The sequence below is a fragment of the Pleuronectes platessa genome, chromosome 16 (assembly GCF_947347685.1).
Source record: "Pleuronectes platessa chromosome 16, fPlePla1.1, whole genome shotgun sequence".
NCBI classification, from domain to species: domain Eukaryota; kingdom Metazoa; phylum Chordata; class Actinopteri; order Pleuronectiformes; family Pleuronectidae; genus Pleuronectes; species Pleuronectes platessa.
Window position 1 is genome coordinate 19,009,333 of NC_070641.1, and position 23,842 is coordinate 19,033,174.

At 42.9% G+C, this 23,842-nt stretch overlaps 3 protein-coding genes across 6 annotated transcripts; 1 reads left to right on the forward strand and 2 right to left on the reverse strand.

The window, feature by feature from the left end:
* Positions 1-2,706: 2,706 nt before the first annotated feature.
* gstt2 (glutathione S-transferase theta 2) lies at positions 2,707-4,812 on the reverse strand. Its single transcript, XM_053443301.1, has 5 exons — positions 4,572-4,812; positions 3,830-3,917; positions 3,475-3,625; positions 3,178-3,354; positions 2,707-3,093 (listed from the first exon to the last, which is right to left on the reverse strand). Exons 1-5 carry the CDS (start codon positions 4,693-4,695, stop codon positions 2,947-2,949), a joined length of 687 nt encoding a protein of 228 aa, XP_053299276.1. The 5' UTR covers positions 4,696-4,812; the 3' UTR covers positions 2,707-2,946.
* Positions 4,813-5,256: 444 nt separating this feature from the next.
* Positions 5,257-7,219, forward strand: LOC128459116 (G-protein coupled receptor family C group 6 member A-like). The gene is given in 6 exon segments (XM_053444221.1): positions 5,257-5,332; positions 5,767-5,822; positions 5,824-6,001; positions 6,004-6,044; positions 6,507-7,111; positions 7,204-7,219. Coding segments are annotated over 6 exon segments (972 nt in total).
* A 2,789-nt stretch (positions 7,220-10,008) lies between these two features.
* LOC128459159 (nucleus accumbens-associated protein 1) lies at positions 10,009-23,842 on the reverse strand. 4 transcript variants are annotated; one of them, XM_053444271.1, is made up of 8 exons: positions 23,742-23,842; positions 19,712-19,865; positions 18,291-18,563; positions 17,312-17,942; positions 16,888-17,055; positions 15,879-15,984; positions 15,606-15,703; positions 10,009-14,222 (listed from the first exon to the last, which is right to left on the reverse strand). In XM_053444271.1, exons 2-8 carry the CDS (start codon positions 19,835-19,837, stop codon positions 13,924-13,926), a joined length of 1,701 nt encoding a protein of 566 aa, XP_053300246.1. In that variant the 5' UTR covers positions 19,838-19,865; positions 23,742-23,842; the 3' UTR covers positions 10,009-13,923. The 4 variants fall into 4 exon arrangements, with proteins under 4 accessions (XP_053300246.1, XP_053300243.1, XP_053300244.1 ...); XM_053444268.1 differs by having other exon boundaries at positions 16,888-17,058; XM_053444269.1 differs by lacking the exon at positions 23,742-23,842 and adding an exon at positions 23,499-23,588 and having other exon boundaries at positions 16,888-17,058.

A 23,842-nucleotide genomic window follows, 5' to 3' on the forward strand; every position in this document is an offset into this window, starting at 1 on the left:
GTTAACACTGCTGCAGCTAAATCCCCCCAAAAACAGATTCAAATTCAAATTGAAAAACAGCATCATTTACACCATGTTTGAACACGTTTCAAGCCTGAAACCACAAGCAAATAGAAAGATAACCCACTTCCTAATTTAGAAAACTATTCATCTATTTTTAACAACACATGTGTTGCAAAAAGTCACAATGGGTGTCAATACAAAAACACACTGTGAAACGGACAGGACACAAAAAAGCGAAGAACTTGGCTTTAGTTGAGTTCTTTGTGGAGTGATTGAAGTCTGATACTCGTCAGTGGGCATGGAACCTTTTTGGGTCCACCGGAAATATTTCCGTTGTTTGTATTTCTGGAAATTCTGTATTTGCCCGTTTTCTGACCTTCGGCGTGGGAAGGTCGTCAAACATATGAAGGCTCTTACTTAATTTGCAGTGCATTGAGGTCCACTGGTACTGACAAGGGCCCTGGGTATGATGGAAAAAGGTCAAAGGAGAAATTGGAAATAGAAATATCAACATACATTTTAAAATATATAAAAAAATATACACAATGTAAACAGGAGATGTACATTGTGAACTTTATACAGCATTAAACAGAACGTACATGTGTAGGACGTATAAAGGATTTCCAGAAGACGTTGAATTGTACATGTAAAAAATGATTATTGCTCGTTATAAATGAAGTTCAGCCAGAGCGAGTTTACAGTGCCGTCAAAGCGCGTGGTGCAGGTGGTCGACTGGGCTGGTTGTGAAGGAACGCCCGGTGATAAATCTCCTTCGGACACAGTTATTGTCTCAATAGTGAACAACCTAAGGGTTCACTATTTACAGTGTCTCACTTTTTATTTTGTATAAATACTTTGATACACCTCTCCATTTATGTTAGACACTCTTTTCTTACAAGGTTTGTAAATATTCAACATGCGGCATCTATTGCACGTCTATCTGTCCTGGGTGAGGGATCCCTGTCTCTCTCTGGGGTTTATGTTTTGTCCCTGTTAATGTTTTTTTGTTTTACTCTTGTTGAGGGTTTAGGGGATCGGAGGATGTCGGACCTGGTTAAGCCCTATGAGACAAACTGATTTGTGAATTTGGACTTTACATATAAGAAAAACAATTCATTGCTTTCAAAAAACAGTAAATAAAGGTACATTTTGAATGTTAAAACACGTGTTTCTGAATAATTTACAAGTTCTAAGTTGACTGTCTGCAATGAGCTTTTTGATGAACAGACATTGAAGCAGATATTTCGGTCCATGTTTAGTCTCTCTCCCTCGAGGAATGAAAAGCATTCCACTGCCCCAGCTATCTGGAACAGTCCTTGATGGCTCTCCTCCAGTCTCACCCATCCCCCTCCCCAGTGTCTTACTTCCTTTAGCAGGAAAAAAGAAAAGGGAGGAGGAAGGGGGGGGTAAACAGACATATGCCCATATTAAGCACATCCGTCTCCTGTGGTACATTCAGAGGAAAACCCGTGACGTGTGTGGGAGCCCTTGTTTCCGGGAGCCATTTAAAGCAACAGCAGCAGAGCATTGCGTCAGGGCCTGCCACTTCCCTGAGAACCATATTTGGGCAATGGAATCCATTCCCCCAGTTTGTGTGGCGGTTAGAAACAGCACTGGGATTTCACTAGTAGCTGGAACTAGTAGTTACAATGGGTGTGACATCATCACAACTGTAAGATCCTTCTCTCCAGCAGCAGTCTGGGGGGGGGGGGGGCTGCAGAGTTTAGAGAGTATTTTCCATTTCCTTCCAGAGGAATGTTTGTTGTGCAACTTATTGTTTCTGGTGCGGTGGCACTTTGACAAAATAAGACCTACTGAAGAAAACAGGCCGACGTCTGCATGTTTTAAAACATGATTCAACAGTAAGAACTTGTCTTTGTGGACAGAATGCATCAAAACAAACTGGAATGTGACCGTCCCTCATTTCTAGACGAGTGGTTGCATCTTCTACGGACACATACAACGAACCCACTGAAATGCACGGTCACATTGGTCACAGGTTCAAAGCATCACCTTTTTCGGAGGGGGATTTGGAGTTCTGTTCATCGTTGAGTGAGTCTTCAAAATCCCATCACTGACAAATAGCGCCCCCTGTGTTCATTTCATTGCATTGAAGCCATATTCTGTTACATTATGTGCATGTTGGAGAGGACGGAACACAGAAGTCACATGTAAAGCTGAGAGAGGAGTTAGTCACCAGATTGTTTGCTGGGTCAGCATTATTTCAATCATTTAATTCATCCAGACTGATTTCTAATGACTCTCCTGCATTTTACATATGTCCGGTGATATGGCTTCAGTCAGTGGGGTCCACACCATTTTACCAATGGCATCAGCAATGCTCTGTGATCTCTCATACCAGTGAAAAACGTTATTACCTTTTAGAAATGCTAAGATTTCTTGGGCCCGACATCTGAAGAATTATTTAAATTCCAAACTGGGGTGTAGTGCGTTTTCACCACCGATGTTTTTTAACCAGGATTTGATCGCCCACATTCGGACAGACAATGTCACAAAGTCTTGTGATGAGAGCGAGTTAACTGGTCAGAAGCTTGTCTTTCCCGGTTTGTCATTGAATTATAAGTACATTGCAAAATAAAATGTTTCTTATCATAATATTGTGCAGGCGGAGGAAGGCTGTCTTAGAGTCCATGACGAGTAAATGTGCACTCTCTCGCTCAAACACAAAATACACAAATCAGCTGATTCATTAATAAATTTATGAACTTTACATCCAAAGATATGAATAAAACATTTGTTGTAGTAGTTAGGACACTAATGCCTAAAGACGGCCATGATCCATGTGTCACGATCAACCAGATTAATAGTTAAAGACGATGACGAAGATGATTATGATGAAGACGATGGGCTCCTCCTTCAGAGTGGCTCTCGACCCCGCCCCTCTGTGTGACTTCACGGCAGTGGACCCGCCCTGTGATCATGTCATAGCTTGGCCTTTCGGCGGTCCCTGACGCCGTACAGCACGGCGTGAGCTTTGTCGAAGGCGTCACCGACAGCCGCCTGAACTCTGCTCCTCCACATCTGCAGCTTAGGACGATCCTGCAGGACGTCCCTGCCACCCCCCATAGGCTGCAGGGACACAGGTCAACTCAGGTTAGCAACAGCAACTAACTTGACTCAGTCAGCTGATCAATGTCTCTCCATCAATCTGACCTGCATGAGCTCGCAGACGGAGAGAAGATCAGCCACGGAGATGTCGTCCCCACAGAGGAACGGCTGCCTGCGAAGGAACATGGACTCCAGCTTATCCAGCGTGTCATCGAGCTGAGACAGAGCCCGATTCAGATGCACCTCATCCACCGGAGAGCCCGACTGCGCTGGGAGCAGACACTGAGGCGGGTGGAGACAGAGACAGTGTTGATCAGCGACTGGACACATCGTAGGAATCATTGCCATTTTGTTTTATATGATAGATATTTATAAATATCGGCATCAAACATGTGTTGGTACCTCCAGAATGAAGACTTTAGCAGCATGTGGTCGTGTGTAGCTGTGATGCCAGGCTGTGTACTCGTCCACTCTGGCTCGTCTCTCTGGCTGTCGTGGATACCAGTGCTCTGGGACATCATACTTGTTGGCCAGGTACTTCAGGATGGCATCACTGCAACACAAACACACAAACACACGCACACGCACACACAGAAAACACATAAGGAAAACTCCATAATTAGATACAACATAGTGACAGTTATGAGTTTGATCTGGAAACGGTCGGTCCATGTCGTCAGTTCAAACATTAATGTAAGTGTTTGTGTGTGTGTGTGTGTGTGTGTGTGTGTGTGTGTGTGTGTGTGTGTCTGTTTACCTCTCAGTGAGGACAAAGCCATTATCAACCATGACAGGAACCTTCTGCATGGGATTCAATTTAGTGAAGTCTTCAGTCCTATGCTCCCCTGTAAAGTTGTAAAAGCAGATCAAACCAAACTCCATTCAGAAATCAAGTGGTGTTACAAATATTACTGTAATATCATATTACAAATGATCAATTACAAATAACACCACACACAGCCCGAAGAGCGTCATTTCAACTTTAACAGGACGTTGTGTAGCGATCAATCATATTTTATTTGTATAGCACATAATCACGAATCACAGTTAGTCCCATAGGGCTTTATAAGAAGGTGCGACATCTTCTGCTCTCAACAAGAGTAAAACTACAAACTAATATTGTGCAAGTGCTTTCTCAGAGTCAATTACGTTAAGTAAACAATAGTTTTCAGATCAGCTGATACTGTAACACGTTTGTTTACCAGTGTATTCACGTGACGAACTTTACAGATTTCCCCCTTCGAACATGTTTTAAACCCTCAGTTGCGTTTCGCCCGTTTTGTTGTTGCACATTTGAAACTTGAGTCGTGCAGGAGGTTTGTTTTGTTCCCCCTGCGACAGGAGTGGGCCAAAGTTCTCGGGGGCAAAGGTCACAACGAGGGGAAAGTGTGCGCGAGCAGAAAAAGCAGCGACCGTGAACCCCACCTCAGTACCGACCGGTCAGTTGGTCGGTTCCCTCAGTGACAGCAGGTTGTGGTAATGGTTCGTGTTGGACCCACCTTTCCTCAGAGCCACCGTGTGGACGCTGTGCGGGATTCGAACGCAGTTGAGGAAGATATGCAGCGCGCGGCAGGGCTGCGACAACAGGTCCAGGTACACCTTCACCGGCCCAGCTGCCGCCATGTTGCCCGAGAGGAGTTTCACCTCGCAGCTACTCGAAATGATCAATAATCAACAGACGCGTCACTTTTATTATCCATAAACTGCAGCTCTTCTTCTCCTGCGTCTGTACGACGTGAGCGGCTCCCGGGCGCCCTCTGCTGCCCGCTCCTCACACTGCAGCTGCTCCAGGTGCAGAGTACATGTTTAGGTGTAATATAGATAAATACAAAAAGAACTATGTGGGAATACATGCAAAGATAGACACATTACCATATATGATATGTACCAAATATAATACAAATTCCTCAGTATAGATATGTATTCTAATGAAAACCACACAATACTTTTAATTATCAAAGGTTTCAATAAAGAAATATATTTAAGAAAAATACAGAATTTCTAGATATGATGTCCAGATTCATATGATTAAATTTCTTCTCCCAACTTGCGTAATGTTGATAAAAATTTCATTCAGCGTTCAAAAAAGCTGCAAAATTACAATGACACTGCCTCAAAAGATAATGCAATTATTATTATTAAAATTCATAGTTATAAAATGGTAATACAATAACTATTTAGTAAATGCACAGTGGCCCTACACTTTGGGCGCCTCTCACAAAGAAGTCTACCGCCACCTGGTGGCACAACAGTGGAAACAGTACGAGCCTTCGTTATTTACAGTACATTTTAGGGTCGGTGTGTTTGTGTTTGCTGTCAGCACTTGCTCTCCACAACCGTGACAGGCCATGGTTACACATACCTGCATGCAGGTGGATGGTGTTGTCCTTTCCAGGTAGTGCAAGGTTAATCAAATCATGCTCTTTATAAAATGATATTGTGTTTATGTAGGGAGCACACGACAAAAGATGAAGTCCTTTGTCAATGTGTGTTTCAGATTAAACTGCGCTGGCACATCTGTCAAACACATTCCATCACTTTTAAAATGTCCGCTTTTTTTCTACGAGGTAATTTCTTGATAAAGTTTGCCCACTTTCTAGCTAATTTAGTCAGTCTGTTATTTGCATTAAAACTTACTGCAGAACTCAATGTTTGTTCAGTTTTTCCCACTTTCTATTGTCCGCTCAACTCCAGCATTTCTTAAATCCTTGGCTATAATCCATAAAATTGAAAATATAAACGCAGCTGGTTTTCCTCCCTTGAGTGTGTCTTGGATATTTGATGTGTGACACATGCTCATATGCGAGCAAGGCACAGCAGAATGTCCTGCACATGCTCGCAGCCAACGGCTCTCTAACTGCAGCATGCAACTACACTGACTTCAGGCCTGGAGTCAAGATGATTTTAGGGGCCCTATACTCTGAGGAGTCTTTGCTGAGGCCAGACTGCTGAATGTGTACATGGTCCCTCTTGTAAGTCACACATGCTATTCTACTAATTCATTTGACTTCATTGAATCTATGTTCTCATTTATGACCACTGACTTTATGAAGGTGTCTTAGATTTAACTGTCACGTAGCAGTTTGAGTTTTCATTTGTTTAGGAAATACTTCAGTACTATTATATCGACCTCTAGTTTGTGCAGTTTACTTTCAGAAACTCCAAAGCTGCTTTAAGACACGCCCTGAATACTGGATGTTCTGCTGAAAGCTTCCATAGGGGCTGTTTAAGTGATAACACAAAGTTCTATTCAGCTTCTCTGCACATTTTCCGAAACCTTCCCTGTCAGCCCTGTTGTAAAATGTCTAAGTTAGACCATGTGAGTTAACTGATGGAATATTTTATTCACAGACGTTTCTAACACACGACAGTGTGTGTTTGTGTGTATATTTGTATGTTTTTTGGTCTAATCTAGTCTTATTATATTTTACCAGCTGAGCAGCACATCATCTTCACCAGAGCTGCAGAGTGACAAGCTCACCTACCCTGGTTTTATTCGTGCCATTCTCATTAATATTCACCAGACCAAAGCACTGGCCAAACTTATGAGTAACTATCGCTGGAACTGGGTCGGTGCTGTGTATGGAGACGATGATTACTACAAGGCAGCTTTTGATAGCTTCCTCAGGGATGCTGGTGCAAATAATGTGTGCTTGGCCTACCAGGAGGTGGTGCCACATTACCTCGATCATGAGAACAATGAGCAACTCATCCAGCAGGTGGCTCAGTAGATCCGTTCCTCCAAAGCCCAGGTGGTTCTGCTCATCCTCAAGGTAGAGCTGGTGGAGTTGCTCTTTAAGGAATTGATCAGGACGAGCACAAACCGGTCCTGGATAGCCAGTGATATATGGTCCCGGACTGGTGCCCTAGCTCAGATGGATGGTATTAACAGGGTTGGACACATCTTGGGCTTCACCTTTGTTGCAAGCAAGAGTGAATCATTTGATAATTATCTGAGGAATCTTTCAGTAGCCCCAGGAGGATACAACCACTTCATTGAAGAATACAAGAGCCTGAGATTCAACTGCTCCTCTGACCTGTTATATTTTCTTAGAATTCTTATGAACGATAGTTGCACATCACCTGTTTCCGTGATCATTGATTCAGCTCTGGGAATTTTCTGCTTTCCAGCTTCTCAGGGAACTGAAGGAGGTTGAGTTCACGTACAACAACCTGAATTTTGATTCTATCAATAGATGTGACCTCGTCTTAAGGTCTGGGCAACACAGACGATTTTGAAAAATTGGGACATACCAGGTCTGTAATGAAAAAATTGAATTTGATGGTGAAGATTTCACTTGGTATTCGACTGGCAATATCACGGTATGAAAACAACTTACTCACCTTACAATTCATGTCCTTGGAGAACTAAGTCAGGAGAATAGTTCAGACAGTCACCACAGTCATTTAGAGCCTTCCCGTGTGGTCATTCAAAACATGGCCGTAAATTTGGTTCAAAAATTTTCTGTAGATCACTGGTTCTCAACTGGTCTGGCTTCGGCACCCACCATCACCCCTTAATGACAAGCCGCAACCCAAATCAGGGAAAATGTTCAACAACTCAACTTAATTTAATAAAAAGATGGTGCAGTTTGAACCTGAGATAGTACAGAACATCACAGAATGCCAACACAAAAAAGAAAATTCATGATAATCAAAAATGACCAGCAGGTGGCGCCTTTACACTCAAATAGCTCAAGGTAATACAACTGACATAACAATTCAGTAACTTCAGCATTTTAAAGAGACTCAACAGTGCTTTCATGCACAAACTTGAATTAAAAAAGTCCAACTACTGAGAAGTAGTTTCAAGAAGATCCAAATTATGTAGCTTTAGCTGAGAATACTCACTCACTGAATCTATGACAACCAACAAAACGGATCCTATTCACACTGCTTAATGTTAAGGAGTGTGAATAGACGGCACTCCGTTGCATAAATAAATCCTCTGGTGTCCAAAAATCTCTTTTTACTGTATAAAAATGAGGCTACTACTTAAGAGGGTTTTTAGTTCATGCAAATACAAAGTCACACACACTAGTTGTGTTGCAGGGCCACTATGTTACATGGATCCGGAATCAGATCATATAATCCCAGTATATTTCAACTTAGACAAACCAAGTTCAGGTGTGAAAGATAAGTCAGTCACGTGCAGAATGGGGCATTTCACAATTGCACAATCATTTCCCACAGTGATATTCCTAGTCGATGTCACAGAGAACCTGAGGAGCCCAGCAGGCCACCACACAGACTTTACAGGCCATCTTGGATTGTCAGTGTGTTAACTTGTGTCCAGGGGATCATCTGTCTTCTCTGGATGATCTTTGATTCTCCCGACATTGATGACGCACGTCCATCCCATCAAAGCATGGAGCAGATATTCCAGTGCACAGAAGGAGAGACATACATAGGTTTTGGTATAATGTTGAGCTTCATGGGTCTACTGGTATTTGTTTGCTTCCTCTTGGCCTTCAATGACAGGAGAGTTCCTCAGGAGAACAGTGAAACAGGCTTCATCTTTTTCAGTTTGCTAATGTACTTGTTTTGTGTGTTTAGTCCCAGTATATATTACCAGAAACAAAGAGGGCACTATTGTGCAGGCGTCAGCCAGATAGATTATCTTCTGCCATTTCTCCCCAAGTTCTATGAAGCATTATAGATCAAACTCTGACCCCCAACCAATCAGGAGTTAGGAGTTTAATATTGTAACGTAATTTGTACTGGAGATCCTTGTACATTTTAAAAGGGCTTTGACCTGAAACCTGTGAACCTGAAACTAATTTGTATTGTTATAAAAGTACTATTAAACATTGGCGATCAAAACTAAATAGCTTTTCCTACTTTCGAATTGCTACATGATTGTGCACACTTTTCATTCATTATAATCCACACTAAATACCTTTACAGATAATGTATAACTTAGTCATTAATACTTCACAGTAGTATAATTAAGGGCATTCTCATCACACATTCTTTACGGACAGATTATAAAAAGGGCCCTTTCCAGTGTGCTTGAACATTTATTTGGGTCTCTGACCTACACATCAACCCAAATTCACCAGCAGCTTGTTATTTTCAAAGTCTGCTAGTTTCTGAAAACTGAATCAGTGACGGTTTCAAACTTTGAGCCCAAACGGACACCTGGCGTTGAAAAGGTTTCCAAAGTAAGAGTTTTGTTGAGTCAAACCATCATGAATTAAATGTGCCTGTTCTTGATGCTATTGGTCGAACATTTCTTAAAGTGGTGGAGAAGTGACTTAAGACAATTGATTGATTTAAATGTTTATTCCTTTCTAACCTTGTGTAAATTCACAGACATAAAAAATAAATCAGTTGGATGTAGTTGTTTTAAGATCATATAAAATAAGACATACTTTGCTCTCTTACATGACATAGGAACGAGTTCAAGTAACCAAATCATGGTATCTGTGCTGTACACTAATATAGATGAATATGAAAGCAAAACCATAGTCAAAGTAGGTCCGAAACAACTGTGTGAGATGATAAGTTCATGAAGCATGAAGATCATTGAAGGTGTGGCAGCCTCCAGGTGTGAAATCACTGATGTGTGCAAGATTCACAAATGAGCATCACTTACAGTAAACTACATTAGAACAGGACGTTTCACAATGCAGTTTTCCATATACTCAAACTACTAAAATGTACTTCCTATCAAAAATGAACCTAAATAAATATTTAAATCAATTGTTTGATAAAAAAATTGCAATGCTAAAGTTGTTTTCAAAGCAAATTTCATTGATTTGATTGATTTAACTCTGGAATCTTTAGTCAGTAATTTAAAACTAAAACTATTTACAACAGAGTATTTCCATGAGCATAATACAGGTGCAGGTTAAAGAGTTAACATGGAAGAAATAAAAAAAACACACAGCAAACATCTGAACAGTATCAAAACACACAAATGAGTCTGACAGAAATTGTTACAAATCTTTTATTAAGATATTCATTATTTAATCCATTTTGACATTTTTATCTATGATTTGTATTTATTTTACAGTCAGTTAATGTGCAATTACCTTTGATAATGTTGGGTCACAGTTACAGGGCTTTCACAAAGTTATTGGCACTTGGAACACAGAATAGGATGAGCAGTACAGGAGGTCAACTGGAGCTACAGGGTTACAGAGGGCAAGGCGCAGGGGCAGAGACATGGGCAGACCAGTTACTGCACAGGTTTGTGAAGAAGCGCTGTTTCTAGGTAAATATATACCTCATGCTGTGAGTGCACAACAAACAATCTGACCTCTATGTGTGTGTCTATATATAATATACAATATGTATCTATACATGTATATAATCATATTTATATATGTACTGTTTAGTGACAAAAAGTTCCCCATGCCGTGCCACACCTTATCCATTCAAGTGTGTAGGTCTACATGTTTTGTGAAGTGTAAACACAAACGCTGAAAGGTACAGAAATTACATTTTGCTTCAAACACACACAAAATAAAACACAGCCACACCGGCACACCTACTGCGGTGAAGAGCTGTGCGAGTAGGTTGTGAGTGATGGACTCTTACCGAGTCAAAAGAAATGGAATTGGCCCTGAAAGCTTACAGTAGGTAAAACCCCTGACATGTACCGTAACAATAGTAATTTCTACTTCGCTGATTCAACTGATCTCAACATGGAGTCTAAACCAGTGTCGTGAAGCTTTGCTTGTGAGGCACAACAGCAGGATTTTCTGACTTTATCAACCGTGCGGTGTGGTTATCTCTGTATTTGGACTGGGCCACTGTTTAGTGAGAGCAGACTCATATGGCTTCCTTGTACTTAATTAGTTAACTGGTGAGATTTCAGCTTTAGTCAGAACAGAGTAGACGGTTACAGTCAGAAGCTCATTTAAGCCCTTATTGCTTCTTGCTTTAAAAAACGTTTTATTTTCATCTTTTTTTCGATCGCACTCTCATTTCTATTGGTGTCAATGGTCATTATGTTTCACTTATACACTTCTGGGACACACACAATCACACAAAATCCTGTAATCATGGCAATTTAAACAATAATTTGGCCTTTTTCATCATCATTTAGCAGGAACATGAACAGGTTTGAGAGATGTTGAGATATCATGAGATATACTTTGTCATAGAATTATGCGAGTAGGGTCCCAAATCTCCCTACATGGAATTCAGAGGCCCTTGTGAGGCCCTTCCTTGTCAACCTGCCATTACAAAGAATTGATTTTTAAAAAGTGTGTTGAGGTTTTTAGCTTTGTGAAAATCTTCAGTGTAACATCATGCGATTTCCCAGCAAACTATTGAACGGATTTTGGATTTTAATACAAGGGACTAACTGTAACAGTGCTGTCATAATTAAAACTGTGTTGAGCTGTAGACTTTGGGTCCTGTTACAAAAATAACACCTGAAATCTACTAAGCAAATCAAACGTACACGTATCACAATTCAGATTTAACTACGTGAAACCACTGCTTTGCCTCTCTCAGACACACATGAACAAACTTGTGGAAGTCAACCATGACACCAGCTGCACGAGGGACAGGAAGTGCAACAGTCTTTGAAGATACTGAGGAGGTAAGTGGCGGAGGGGGGGGTGCTCATTTGGCATCTACAGTCAAATGCAAATGTGAGGTTTTATTGTCATTATACTTTATTATACTTATAAGGTACTGCATTTTTGTTCTATTCATATATGTCTCCTCGTCAAAGCACCGAAGCAAACTCTTATAACTTTAACGAATAATGAAAAATAGGTTGCGCTGTATCTAACATGCTTAAAGTGATTTATTCTAATAAGATGAACTCAACTGCTTGAGTAAGAAGCATATATTCCTTCCATGTTTTTACACTGCACCAGTCTTCAGAAAAATATAACCTTTTTTTTTTTAGAAATGCCTTTCCAGAGGGAGAAAGTAATCAGTCATCGGTGTGAGCGTTACAGGATGAGAGCACATTCCTGACTCAGACGTATACATCCACCTGCAACAGGAATAAAGTTGCCCCCGTACTGATCTCCATTCTACTCGTCAACATGCATTCAACACAAACGCTCACATAAAAAATAGGTCAGCTTCTTGTCGCGTCGCATTCAGACACATCAAGCAACAGAGAGGAGGAACACTTGGATTCAACTCAACAGTCTTCTTGATTATTTACAGTAGGACTTTGTGCCACAAAGAAAAGAAAAAAAGAAAGAAACACAGGTAGACATGGAAAAAATGACAAATTCCACCTAAAGGGATTCAATTGCTACACAACATTTCTCTAAAAGGTGCGTGAACCACTGGTTCTTGTCATTAAGGTGCGGAAACCCCCACTTCCTCTCATGGAAGGTGCAAAATCATCTCAAACTCTAAAACAAAACTGTCAGCCATTTTGAATGTTTCCATATTAAAGAGGTGGTGCATATACGTTAATAAACCACATACCAGAATTGGCAGAGAGCTATGTCTCACACACACACACACACATACACACAAACACATACAGTACCATCGCACCTATTTTCTTCAAGCAATATCTCTATTGACGTCTCCAAAACCACCAGCATTCTGCTTATTGATTTCAATTTAAAGGCACATTCCAATATTCCACAATTGTTTCCTCTGACTTTTGCATTTCCACAAAATGTCAGCAGATTTTTGTCCTTCTCTTTTCAATACCTTTCTTACATAGAAGAAACTAGCTGAGTTGTCAGATCAATGTAACCTTTATATTTCTACAAGTAAACGCTGCAGGTTCATAACCTAACAAGAAATGGTTACCACAGACAAACAGTCGAGCCAGCTGAATCAGTCTTATTCCTTTTGAGCTTGTGAAGAGAAGATGAAATGCTTCAAATTTAGCAGTTCGACTGCTCATTCCATCACTCTGCACAGTAAAATAAAGATAAAAATAAATGACTATGGGACCTATGATAAGACTGCTTTATTATGCTCCTTTTTTCTGCAAAAATAGCACTTCTCCTTGTTCGACTTTCAATAAAACATGAAGATCGAGATTTTAAAACAATCCCTCTCGCTCTCTTCGCTCACACCATCCTAGGCATGGGCACTCGTATAAATATAGTTTGTCTTCTAAAAATATGAACGTTCTTTGTTTACCTGTTGCCCTTCAGTTTTCTTTACAGTCATCTCAGTAAAGCTTTTCCCTTCTCTCTGGATCACTTTTCAGTTGATGGACAAACAAAAATTAGACTTTATATGCTAAGAATTAGAAAAACAGAAAGATCAGATTTATTTCTAAAAGATACCGCACAGTGAAACACTCAGGTGAGATTCTCTGGTCTCAAGAGAGGTGAGGTGGGGGTGAAGGATACTTGCAGGGTGATGAGTGGAAGATGGAGGAGGAGGAGGAACATGTAGTGTTCATTTATTTTTAACAACATATCTATTTCAAATTGACTTTCCTTTCCCCGAGGCTGGAATACAAGGTGTCAGGCTTGCATAGAGAAAAATGCCACTGACACTTACATTCAATATACTCGCCACCTCTACTCCTAATCTGTCTATCAGCCAAACCCATTTCTCCTCCCCCGGGCTGCACTGGTAACTTCCCCCATCACCCGCACGTCAGGGAATGTATTTCATATGCAACAGTGGATGCACTTACACACCTTAAAAGACAAGGGGAGGCAGAGGGCGGTTAGGTTGAAACTAACTCTCTCCCGTTCGACTAACTCCATCGACAGTCATAAAGCAAGTTTAGTTTTCATGTCCTGGTTACATCAGGGTCACAACAACCCCAGCAGTGTAGCATAGACAGTCAAATGTGAGATATCAGTGTGGGCCAAAGAGTGAGGAGGCAAGCAGAACTGGGGAGAACTGGTATGTGTGTCAACAAATTTCAACCTTCCCCTGACACAGTGTTCAAAACAAAGGTCCTCCGTCCCCCCCCACACCTTGTAGTGATTCACCGGACTCCATGCCAGCACCGCCGGTCGACTCCAGGGAGGAGGGGTCAAATGCTTGATCCACTCCCAGGGTGTCGTCCTCCGTCTTGACATGGTCGGGGAGGAAAGCGGAGTAGGCGTCGCTCTCGGCCATCAGCAGCTTGAGCTTGGGGATCCAGCTCTTGCGGACCACACGCCGGGCGTTGGTGCACATGTCGGCTGCAATGGCGTTCATCTCGCTCTCTTTGAAGCTGGTGGCAAAGTTCTGGCAATAAACTGACGGGGAGGAAGACAAACACACAGGTTATGCTATTTGCAAACTATGTTGTGCGATATAGGAACATCAAATGGAGTTCTCTCACTCGTGCCAGAACGTGTCTTTCACTCTTTAGTCTGTGTATCTGACGCTCTGAATCTGACGCAGGCGAGAGTGACAAACGGCATAATACTGACTTTGGATACATGTCTATAAAGAGTAGTTTGTACCTAACTTTATATGCGATGCAGTATTTTTAATGCCAGAATACTTAATATCCGTGTGGGTAGAAGTTCAATGACACAGCTGTGTATTTCATATAATAGTTTGCCGTAATGACTCACTATAAACTTGCTCATTATCTTTTATAAACACATCCAAATTCATTATCAAGCTGTGTCCCATATGACAGTTTATGATGTTTATTGGTCTGATTAAGATTCTACCACATATAGTGTGATTCACAATCTCTACCTGGGAGATGTGATCCCATCAAAGCAGTTAATGTTTTGTTTTCTGGCTAATGTCTTTTCAAGGGAAATGTTACACTTTCAATTACATTTTCTGGACATTTTGTTATGGGGCTTGAAGAAATAAAAAGTTCCAGAAACAGAAAACACATACAATCAGCTACAGCCCCTCTAGAAAATGTCAAGAACATATCTAGAGTTCAGTTCATGTCTGAAAGCAGCTTCAGTGAGTTAGGTGTTGTATGGTTCCCCTGCTTTGAAGGTGCACGAAGAACTTAACAGCAGCCAAAAAGCCAATAAGTGGGTTCCCCAAAACTCACATCCTTGCTTTAAATGCAAGAGTCTCCCTGAGGTAGCAGTCTAGTTTATATCCTTGAGAGGCTGTCACAATAAAATGTGATTGTAATTGTATATTAATCTGCTCAGAGACAAAACTCCAGCTGCCTCACTCATCATCACCAGTGAGATGTAAGACAATTTGTTTATCTGCACAAAACACCCTTTTTTTCAAATAAATCTTATAAAAATATAAATTTGCCAAGTTAAATATACAATTAACTACAACACATAGTGTTTTCTTTAGGGTCTGACTCCTGTCGACTCACTTTCAGGGTTAATGCTGCCGTCTAGTGGTCACTGAGAGTCATTACCTTCATGACAAGAACACCCAGTCCTACAGAGAAAGCGGCAGTAAGAAGTGAATAATCTAACATATACATCTTGATCCTGAACCAGCCCAAATAAACAGGCCAATCTTTAAACCCCAATCTTTCAATTGTGCTTTACAATATGTTATACACAATGTGTGTATGTACAGTATGAATACAAACATACACGTTCCACCTCCATCTGTTTCTAACATCACAAGCAATTGTTAAAATTGTTTGCATGCTTGTGGGCAGCTCCCACATACAGACCAACATGTGCACTCACATTTGACAGCGTGCAGCACTCTGTTGTCCAGGGGCTTGCGGCTCGGGTCATTGGTGGATGAGCGGATGCCTGTTCCACAGCTATTGGCCAGAGTATTCCTGAAACATCAAAATAAAATGGATGCAGAGAACAGAGGGAAACAAAAATAGTTATTTCATTCTGTCTACGCCAGTAGACAAGAAAATAATTGTTAATTTCTTTATCAAAACTAAGCTTTGCTGAACTTTAGATGAAACACTTGCAGAAATAGACCCAGACAGAGAAGGAACAAACCTGTCAAAGAAGGCGGCCAGCAGCCTCCTCAGCAGCACTTTGTGTCTGGTCCCAGCACTCACATGACAGTTCATTAGCTGGGCTCGCGATATATACACAGAAGTACCTGTAAAGAATGCATGTGAAAACAAATCAACATACCAACATACCAACCTCAAAATATCATAACAACTTATGGCATTATTGACATGTTTAAGTTCAGGGTTTGTGCGTCATCGTACAGGAACAACAAAGTCAGGATCTTCTCTTTAATTCAGCAGAATGTGGTATTTGTTTATCTGTTGACATCTCTGACTCATATCACACATTAGAGCTGTAGCTATGGAGTGACGAGGCCGCAGGTTCGAGGTTTGATTTTGCATCTTTGCAATGTTAAAGTGCTTGTTTTATGAATTTGAAACTGTGTCACAAGTAAGAAAAAGACAAACTATCTTTTTTATATGACTATCTCTGTCACATTCACAGTTTATACAGAGGTATGCAACCAAGCCCAAAAGGTAACACACTCCCACAGTGTCCTTGACATATACACAATGAGTCATGTGCAATACTGCTGCGTAATCTGCATGCCAATGCCAAGCCCAGTCATTTGAGGACAGCTTCCTCGAAATCTGTATACATATCACAGCCATTGTACTTGTCCTTTTAAGACCCATGTATCAAGTAACACTGGTATATTGCTGCGTGATTACTTTATGATCCAGTTGGATCGTTCCATAAGACAGATTACATAATACAGTATATCTTTTTCAAAAAAATGTTTAAAGGCCAAGTTAAAAACTGTAAATATATCTTTAGCACACACACACACACACACACGCACACGCACATACGCACACACGCACACCTCTAAACCAGCTAAATGTTTAACCCTAACCCAAACTAATTTGAACCATAACCCTAAAACCATATCTTAACCTTCACAGACAGTGAATTGGTTTAAAACTAAAACTGGACGTCACAATGTTGAGCTATACTAGTACATATTGTATTTGACAAGCAAACATACCTGAGACTAACTCTAGCTTCTCAGCGGGGTCTCCTTCCTCGTACAGTTTGGGATGGCAGCGGTTGCCTATCTGAGCGATGAGTTCTGCAGGGAGACAAGTAAGATCTCTGCCTCGCATCCGACCCCGTGTCTCTGTGTGGTCTGGTAGAGCCTCAACACGCTCGCCAGCTGCTGGTGAGACACAATACCTCAAAGTTACAATAAAATAAAAACCCACATCACATTTAAAGTAGAAAATATGTTTCGCTTATGAACCTTTAGCACACAGTCTGTTCAAACAAGGCATGCATTAGATTCAATTCCATACAAATATGATGCTAAATCTAAGCAAAATTGACAAAAAAACATCTTTCATATTCTGGCAAGTAATGTGGGGTACGTATCCATGCAGCTGCATTTACAGGTAGTTTCTCATACTGATTACCTGCAGCTCCCATGTTGAGCATGCTGTACATGGTATACATGTTGCAGATTTGCCTGTACTGCTCTTCAGCACATTCATCTGTCCCCTCCTCCTCCTCTTCATCATCATGGTAGCTGATGGGTGAGTCACTGGTGTAGGTACTCAGGGTGCCGGGGCTGGCGCCCTCTGACATGCCGAGACCTGCTGCAGAGCTCCCGTTGGTGCTGGTACAGCCGCTAAGCCCGCCACTGGTCACCATGCCTGCCAGACTGGTTGCGGTGGCTCCCATTCCCATGGCGAGTCCGAGGGCTGCGGGGCTTTGGATGGCACTGCCCCGCAACGCCTCCTGGGAATAACGGGCTGCCTTCCTGGCCCCACCCCCTCCTCCTGAGCCTACCCCACCTCCATCCCGGCTGCTGCCACCCTCCCACAACCGCTTGGCTACAGGGGTGCAGACCACCGAATAGGGTGTGGCTGCTTCCGGCTGGCTAGCCGGTTGCTCTGTCTTCACTCGTGATACCAGAGGGAGCGGCGTCAGGCAGGAGGCCGGCCGCCCGGTGCTGTTACTGGTCTGTGTTACAGGACTCTGGGGCTCAGAGGGTGGGGCCTCCTCTGCATGAAGGCCCTGGGAGTCACAGCTGGGGGAGGAGACCTAGAGATGCATACACAGTACATAATACATTGATGAAACTAGTTGTTGCTTCAATTAAAAAACAATGGTGAACACTGGAACATACATCAGCGTGATAAGCACTACTGTCAATGACAGAAAACATCTTTCACTTAAACTTTTTTTTGCTTTGCCCATGCCCCATCCATTATCATGTAGGAGGCAAGATTTATGACCTACAGTATATCGCAGCCAGCCAGCAGGTGGCAGGACGAGAAGATTTGGCTTCACTTTTAGGCAGTGCACTCTACGATTGCACTCAAAGCACTGAAACTAAAAATCATTTCCCCTCGTATATGTCCCAGTTACTGAAAACGACATTAGCTTTACCTTGAGAAAGAATTCAGTGCCCTTTTCCATGATCTGTTGGATCTGCAGGAAGCCGGCTGTATACATGAGGAGAAACTGGTCCCCCACAGTCATGCTGAGACGGCCTGTGTAGCAGAAAGACAAAATCTGCTGGAAGCTCTGGGGCTGCACGGCCGGCGGGAGCTCCACCACAGCGGGGCTGGTCTCATTGCTGCTGCCACCTCCACCATTGCTGCTGCTGCTGAAAAGGTCCCGGAAATAAGAACTGCTGGCAGCCAGGACTGACCGATGAGCCTGAGGCAAAAGACGATGCATAAAGTATCCTGTTAGTATTTCTGTGAGTGGTGGTGATTGAAAATGTTTAAATGTACAATTTTAAGTTCTGAGGTATGTGCTTTTCTCTCCTAATGATTTATCGTGAATGAGAATTCCTGTAGTAATTGTTTTGCTCGACATGATGTCACAGAAAAGTTTAAGACACTCGCTGAGACACAAAGAAGAATGAAGAGTTCGTGGTTATGAGGACATGTTCTCAGGAGATTCTGATTTTTTAAGCACTGAATATCATTTGTCTCAAAACTAAAAGTATACTTTTTTGATACCTTATTTTAATTAGAGTGTCTATTGTTCATGCATTGATCTTTATTTGTTATCATTTAACAGGATAAGTTGATATAAATTATTGTTTAATAGTTAAGTATAAATCTTATTTAAATATATCAACAAACAACTCTGAATAGACTTTCAATATTATTAATGCTCTGTGCCATTAATGAATTAATTTAATTAATAGGTACTGCTGTTTAATATGATTCATACAATACTGATGTAAGTTTCTTAAGTTCTCTTGAAAAGAAAGTCATGTTCAAAGTAACACTGTATAACACACAGTGTGGGACCTAAACATGAGTTTAGAGGACATAGACATTAAGAAAACCTACCTCAAGTATTTAAATTTTTATACTTTATACAGTTACGGAGGACATAAAACATAAATAGGAAACATCTGTACAACTTACATTAATTGGTGATGTTATGACAAACTAGCAAACAAATTCAAAGATGATTGATTGTTTGATAGTTCATGATGAGAAACTATTAATGAAAGTGACAAAATATCTTTACCCCATTACCTTCATGGAACAAGTGTGAAATTGTATTAAGCATGTGAATGTTACTATTCATAAGACCATAACAAGTGAGTCATATAATCTCCCAACATTCAGCAACAAGAAGACAAATTCATCAGAATCACAGTGTGAAAAATGTATCGTCAACCCAAGGTACAAAGTTACAAAAACAGAAGTTACAATTTCTGACTACCTCAGCTTTAAGACTCCAAACAGCAAGTACATATTGTCCTTCAGTTCTTGTGTCTACACCCAAGCTTTATAATAATAGTATAGTATAATAAAATGATAAGTTGATGTCACATTCAGTACCTTGAAGGCGTGGCCCTTGACCACCACGGACACGTCACAGTAGAGGCCCTGCAGCCGCTGCTCATTCAGACACTCTAAAACATTGTTGCCAAAGTTTGGGATCGCCATCTGGAGGGTCTGGGCCATGGTGCGCCTGCGCACACCACCAAGGGGTCTGGTTGAAGAAGACAGAGGGACAGCAAGAGAAGAGAGGGTGCAGGGGGAGGGAAGACAGAAATGACACCGTTACAGTGAGTGGATAAGTTTTACCACATGCACGTGCTGATCCCCACACTGGTTGTTACCTCCGCAGAGGAGTTTATGTTTTCATCTGCATTTGCTTGTTAGTTCGGAGGATTGTGTAAAAACGACTGGACGCTGTGGACAGATTACCATGAAACTTGGTGGAAGGATGCGGTAGGGGTCAGGGAGCAATCCAGAACATTTTAGTGCAGATCTGGTTCTTGGGGCAGATGCAGATTTTCCTACTTTCTTTAATATTGTGACATTAGGGCGGTTTTCAACTTTTAATTTGATTTCTCTAGAAAAAAAATCATGGATTTTGCTGATAAAATTCAGGCATGTTTTTGAGAGTGATATTTATGATCATGTGCAGTTTGGTGTAGATCCCCAAAAGAAGAAATGTGGTTTCATAAGGGAACTGTTGGTCCTTCGCGGAGGTATACACTGAGGACAAACATGGATTCAACTTCACTTGGAAGCACCAAACTGTAAGTGGAGAATAACAAAGAGTAGCTCATACAATGACTCAATTATTACCGTCTATACACTGTAACACCGAGATCAAGAGCAGTGCCATGGTCCCAGCCAGGTGGGATAACCTGGGCAGACGCATTCGCAAACAATCACCAAGACCTGTTTCATCCTGTACTGTTTCTTTGGTGTGAGGAGTGTGTCAGCAGGAAATGTGAGCAGTAGGTGTAACGTAACAAGGCTCTGTTAAAAGACAAAAAGCTAAAGGAGAACAGAGCTAAAACAAACAAAAGGGGGCGAGGAATGTCAGACTCTTACATTAACAGGCACAATAAAATGGCTGACAGTGTTTCACTGGAACAAAGTAGTTCTAATTATAAACCAAACCTAATGTAAGTCTATTTTTCATCACTGCAAGACCAAAACATGAATAATGAAATGACCCTTTTCTAGAGAAAAGTAGTCCTGAATAAGAATTATGTCCCTTGGCATATATGCAATTGACATTAGCCACAAATATTTCTTCCCACAGCCTTACTGGGAGCTTCTGGCAGGCTCACGGGACAAAGATATTTCTAACAAGTTTTGTTGAAGCGTCCATGGATAATCTACACTGCATTAATCCTATACGTCACTTCAGCCTTGCAGCACTTGTTATTGCCAGGAGCAGTAAAAGCCTCTTTTTTTTTCTGTCTTCTATGAGCTTGTAAATCCTGTGTCCTCATATAACTGGGTCATGCTCTGTTATTCTATGTGCAAGTGTGTGCGGCCTCCACAAACACCACATACCATGTTTCCATTCACTTCTCCAAACAGTCAAAGGCAAACAAATCCCCCTGCCATGCATCCTCTCGAAAGATTCCTATATTAAGACGGTCAATATTAAATCAAAGTGAGCCAATGTTCCCTCTGCTGTGGACGGGCACACTGTGTGCAGGCTGGGTTCTGCTTGGTACTAGAAGACAGCTTATTTTGTGAAAGGACGAATAGAAGCACACGTTAGATGCACACGCTAAACTAGACCATTTTTAAATTTGTTTAATACATGTTCTCACACGTTAAATATGCAGGATACGGGCCTGCACTACACTAGAGTGTGCATGCATAGCCAAAGCCGCTTTTGACACTGATGCTTTACCACTTAAAAGAGTTCCATGAATGCACGCTGCACCAACGCACATACGAGATATGCACCAGCAAAGACAATTTCTGACACTATGAGAAGGAAATGATGGAAGCCCACCCTGCAAGAGGCCTACAACCAACTTTGGTGTGACTGACTGACAAGGGCCGGAGTGAGCCGCCCCATCATATCCAAAGCCTTTCATTTGGGACCTCGCCAAGCTCCAGGGTAAAGAGAAATGCTCTCTTTGTCTCTGTCTCACTCAAGCTCCCTCTCCCTCATACTAAAACACAGATGCGCACACACAAACTCAAACAAACCCACAAAAGGCACACTGAGTCACACACAGACATTAGACAATACTGCTTGTTTACAGTTTGGCGAGCCGCAGTAAGCACACATGCATGCACAGAAAGACACACACACACGGGCCTGAGAGCTGGGTGTGTTTGCACAGTTTGCCCTGACAGCGATAGAGAATGTGACTGTGTGTGTGTGTGTGTGTGTGTGTTTGTGTGTGTGTGTGCATACATGTGTGTCTTTAAGGAGGGGCAGCGGGGCCTGCAGAGATGAGAGGGATCATCTCAGGTCCTTATTCCATTAAATATATAGAGTTCAGCAGCGTAAAAGAGGGAAATTCACCCAATCTCACCCTGTGGTTTAGATCGCACAGCAACCAGCCTGGAGAGGAAAGTAGGTCAAACATACTCACAACATACTTAAGAACTTACACTTTTGATAGGAAGCATTTAGCCTGCATCCAAGTGGCTTAAGTTATGTTATGAGATATCCATCAACATATTCTGACCTTTCAATGCGTGTGCATACTTTCCAGTTAATCCAGTTCTATTGAAAACAGCGTGCAGGGCTTTGCTATGTGGGCACATCCTGGTTTTCATGGGCCGGTGCCTGCATGTGGCTCTGAACCCTCACAGGAGGCCTGGGTGTGTGATCGTTCTGTTAGCCGGTGGCTGGGAGAGTCCTCAGAGTCTCTAACAAAACTTCTGAACTCCACATTGCTGCAGCTTGTCCCGCACACCACAGTCTGCCTCGGGATAAGCGTTAAACGGGATAGGATGCGGTGTTTTAACGCACCGGGAGGCGAACCACAGCGCCGTGTGCCAGGCTACCCGCCGGGAGAGCCCCGCAGGTCCGCTGGCACCGAAACCGGGAGGCACCAGCAGGGAGGGAGGGGGGGAGGCACCAGCAGGGAGGGAGGGGGGGCGACACAGGATGGCAGCCGGTGTCTCGCTGTTTAACGTGAAGATGACATTCATGGACATTAATGTAAACCCCCCCCACCCCCCCCCCTTCTCTCCCTTGCGGCTGTTTAAACTGTTTTTAATGTCTCCCCCCCGTCTCTCTCCCATCCGCAGCAGGCCCGCTGAGGTGGCTAACGGCTAAGCTAGCGCCGCTGCTCAATATTTCGGGTTCGCCCCGGCGCACCATCCACCGCACGCGCACTCGAAAGCCCCGACGTCGAGCGATTTCCGCGGTCCCAACAAAAGTCCCGACACTCGCGGACACACAAACAGAGGTTCACTTACTGGCGGAGCGGGCGAGGGAGGTGCGCTGCTGCGACGCCGGCCGTGGAGCCCCCGGAAAGCAAGCCGATCTAAACGCTTCGGTGATGGGGGAAATCGCTGCCCCTGTCACTCTCCATTCCACCGACATCAACAGGTCATCCCAGGACACGCAGCGGCAGCCGAGGGCGAGCCAGACGGAACCAGTGCGGCACGGAGCAGGGGTGGGTGGGGGGGAGGCGGGAGTACACAACAAGGCACGATTCTTTTACAACCGGCGTTCACACACGGGGGGGGGGGGGCTTTCGTGCCCGGAACAAAACAAAACAAAAAAAAACGGATGCCTTCGGGATTTTCACATATTAGTGACAACAGCCCCGCGGAGTTAACCACCACGCAGCGTTCACCGTGAAGGGGGGGAGGGGGGGGGGGGTGCTGAAGTTCATACCGGGCCCTTCTTCCTCTCTCGTCCCGAACTTTTTTTATTGTCCCGTCTCCGCTGGACCGTTCATCATCAGCCTCGATCCAGCGGAGCTAACACCGACCCCCCCCCCCCCCCCCCCCCACACACACACACCCCCCCTGTCTCCCCTGCCGGTGGGTCCTCACCGTCCTCACATGACCCCGGGCAGGACGCCCCCCACCTTCCCGCCCCCCACCACACCCACGCAGCGGCAGACGAGACACTCACCCCCACGCTGGGAAGGAGCTGATGCGGGGGGCGCTGGGTGTTCACAGGGGGAGACGCGGCGCTCTCTCTCGCCGCTGCTCCTGGCTCCGGGCGGCCATTCA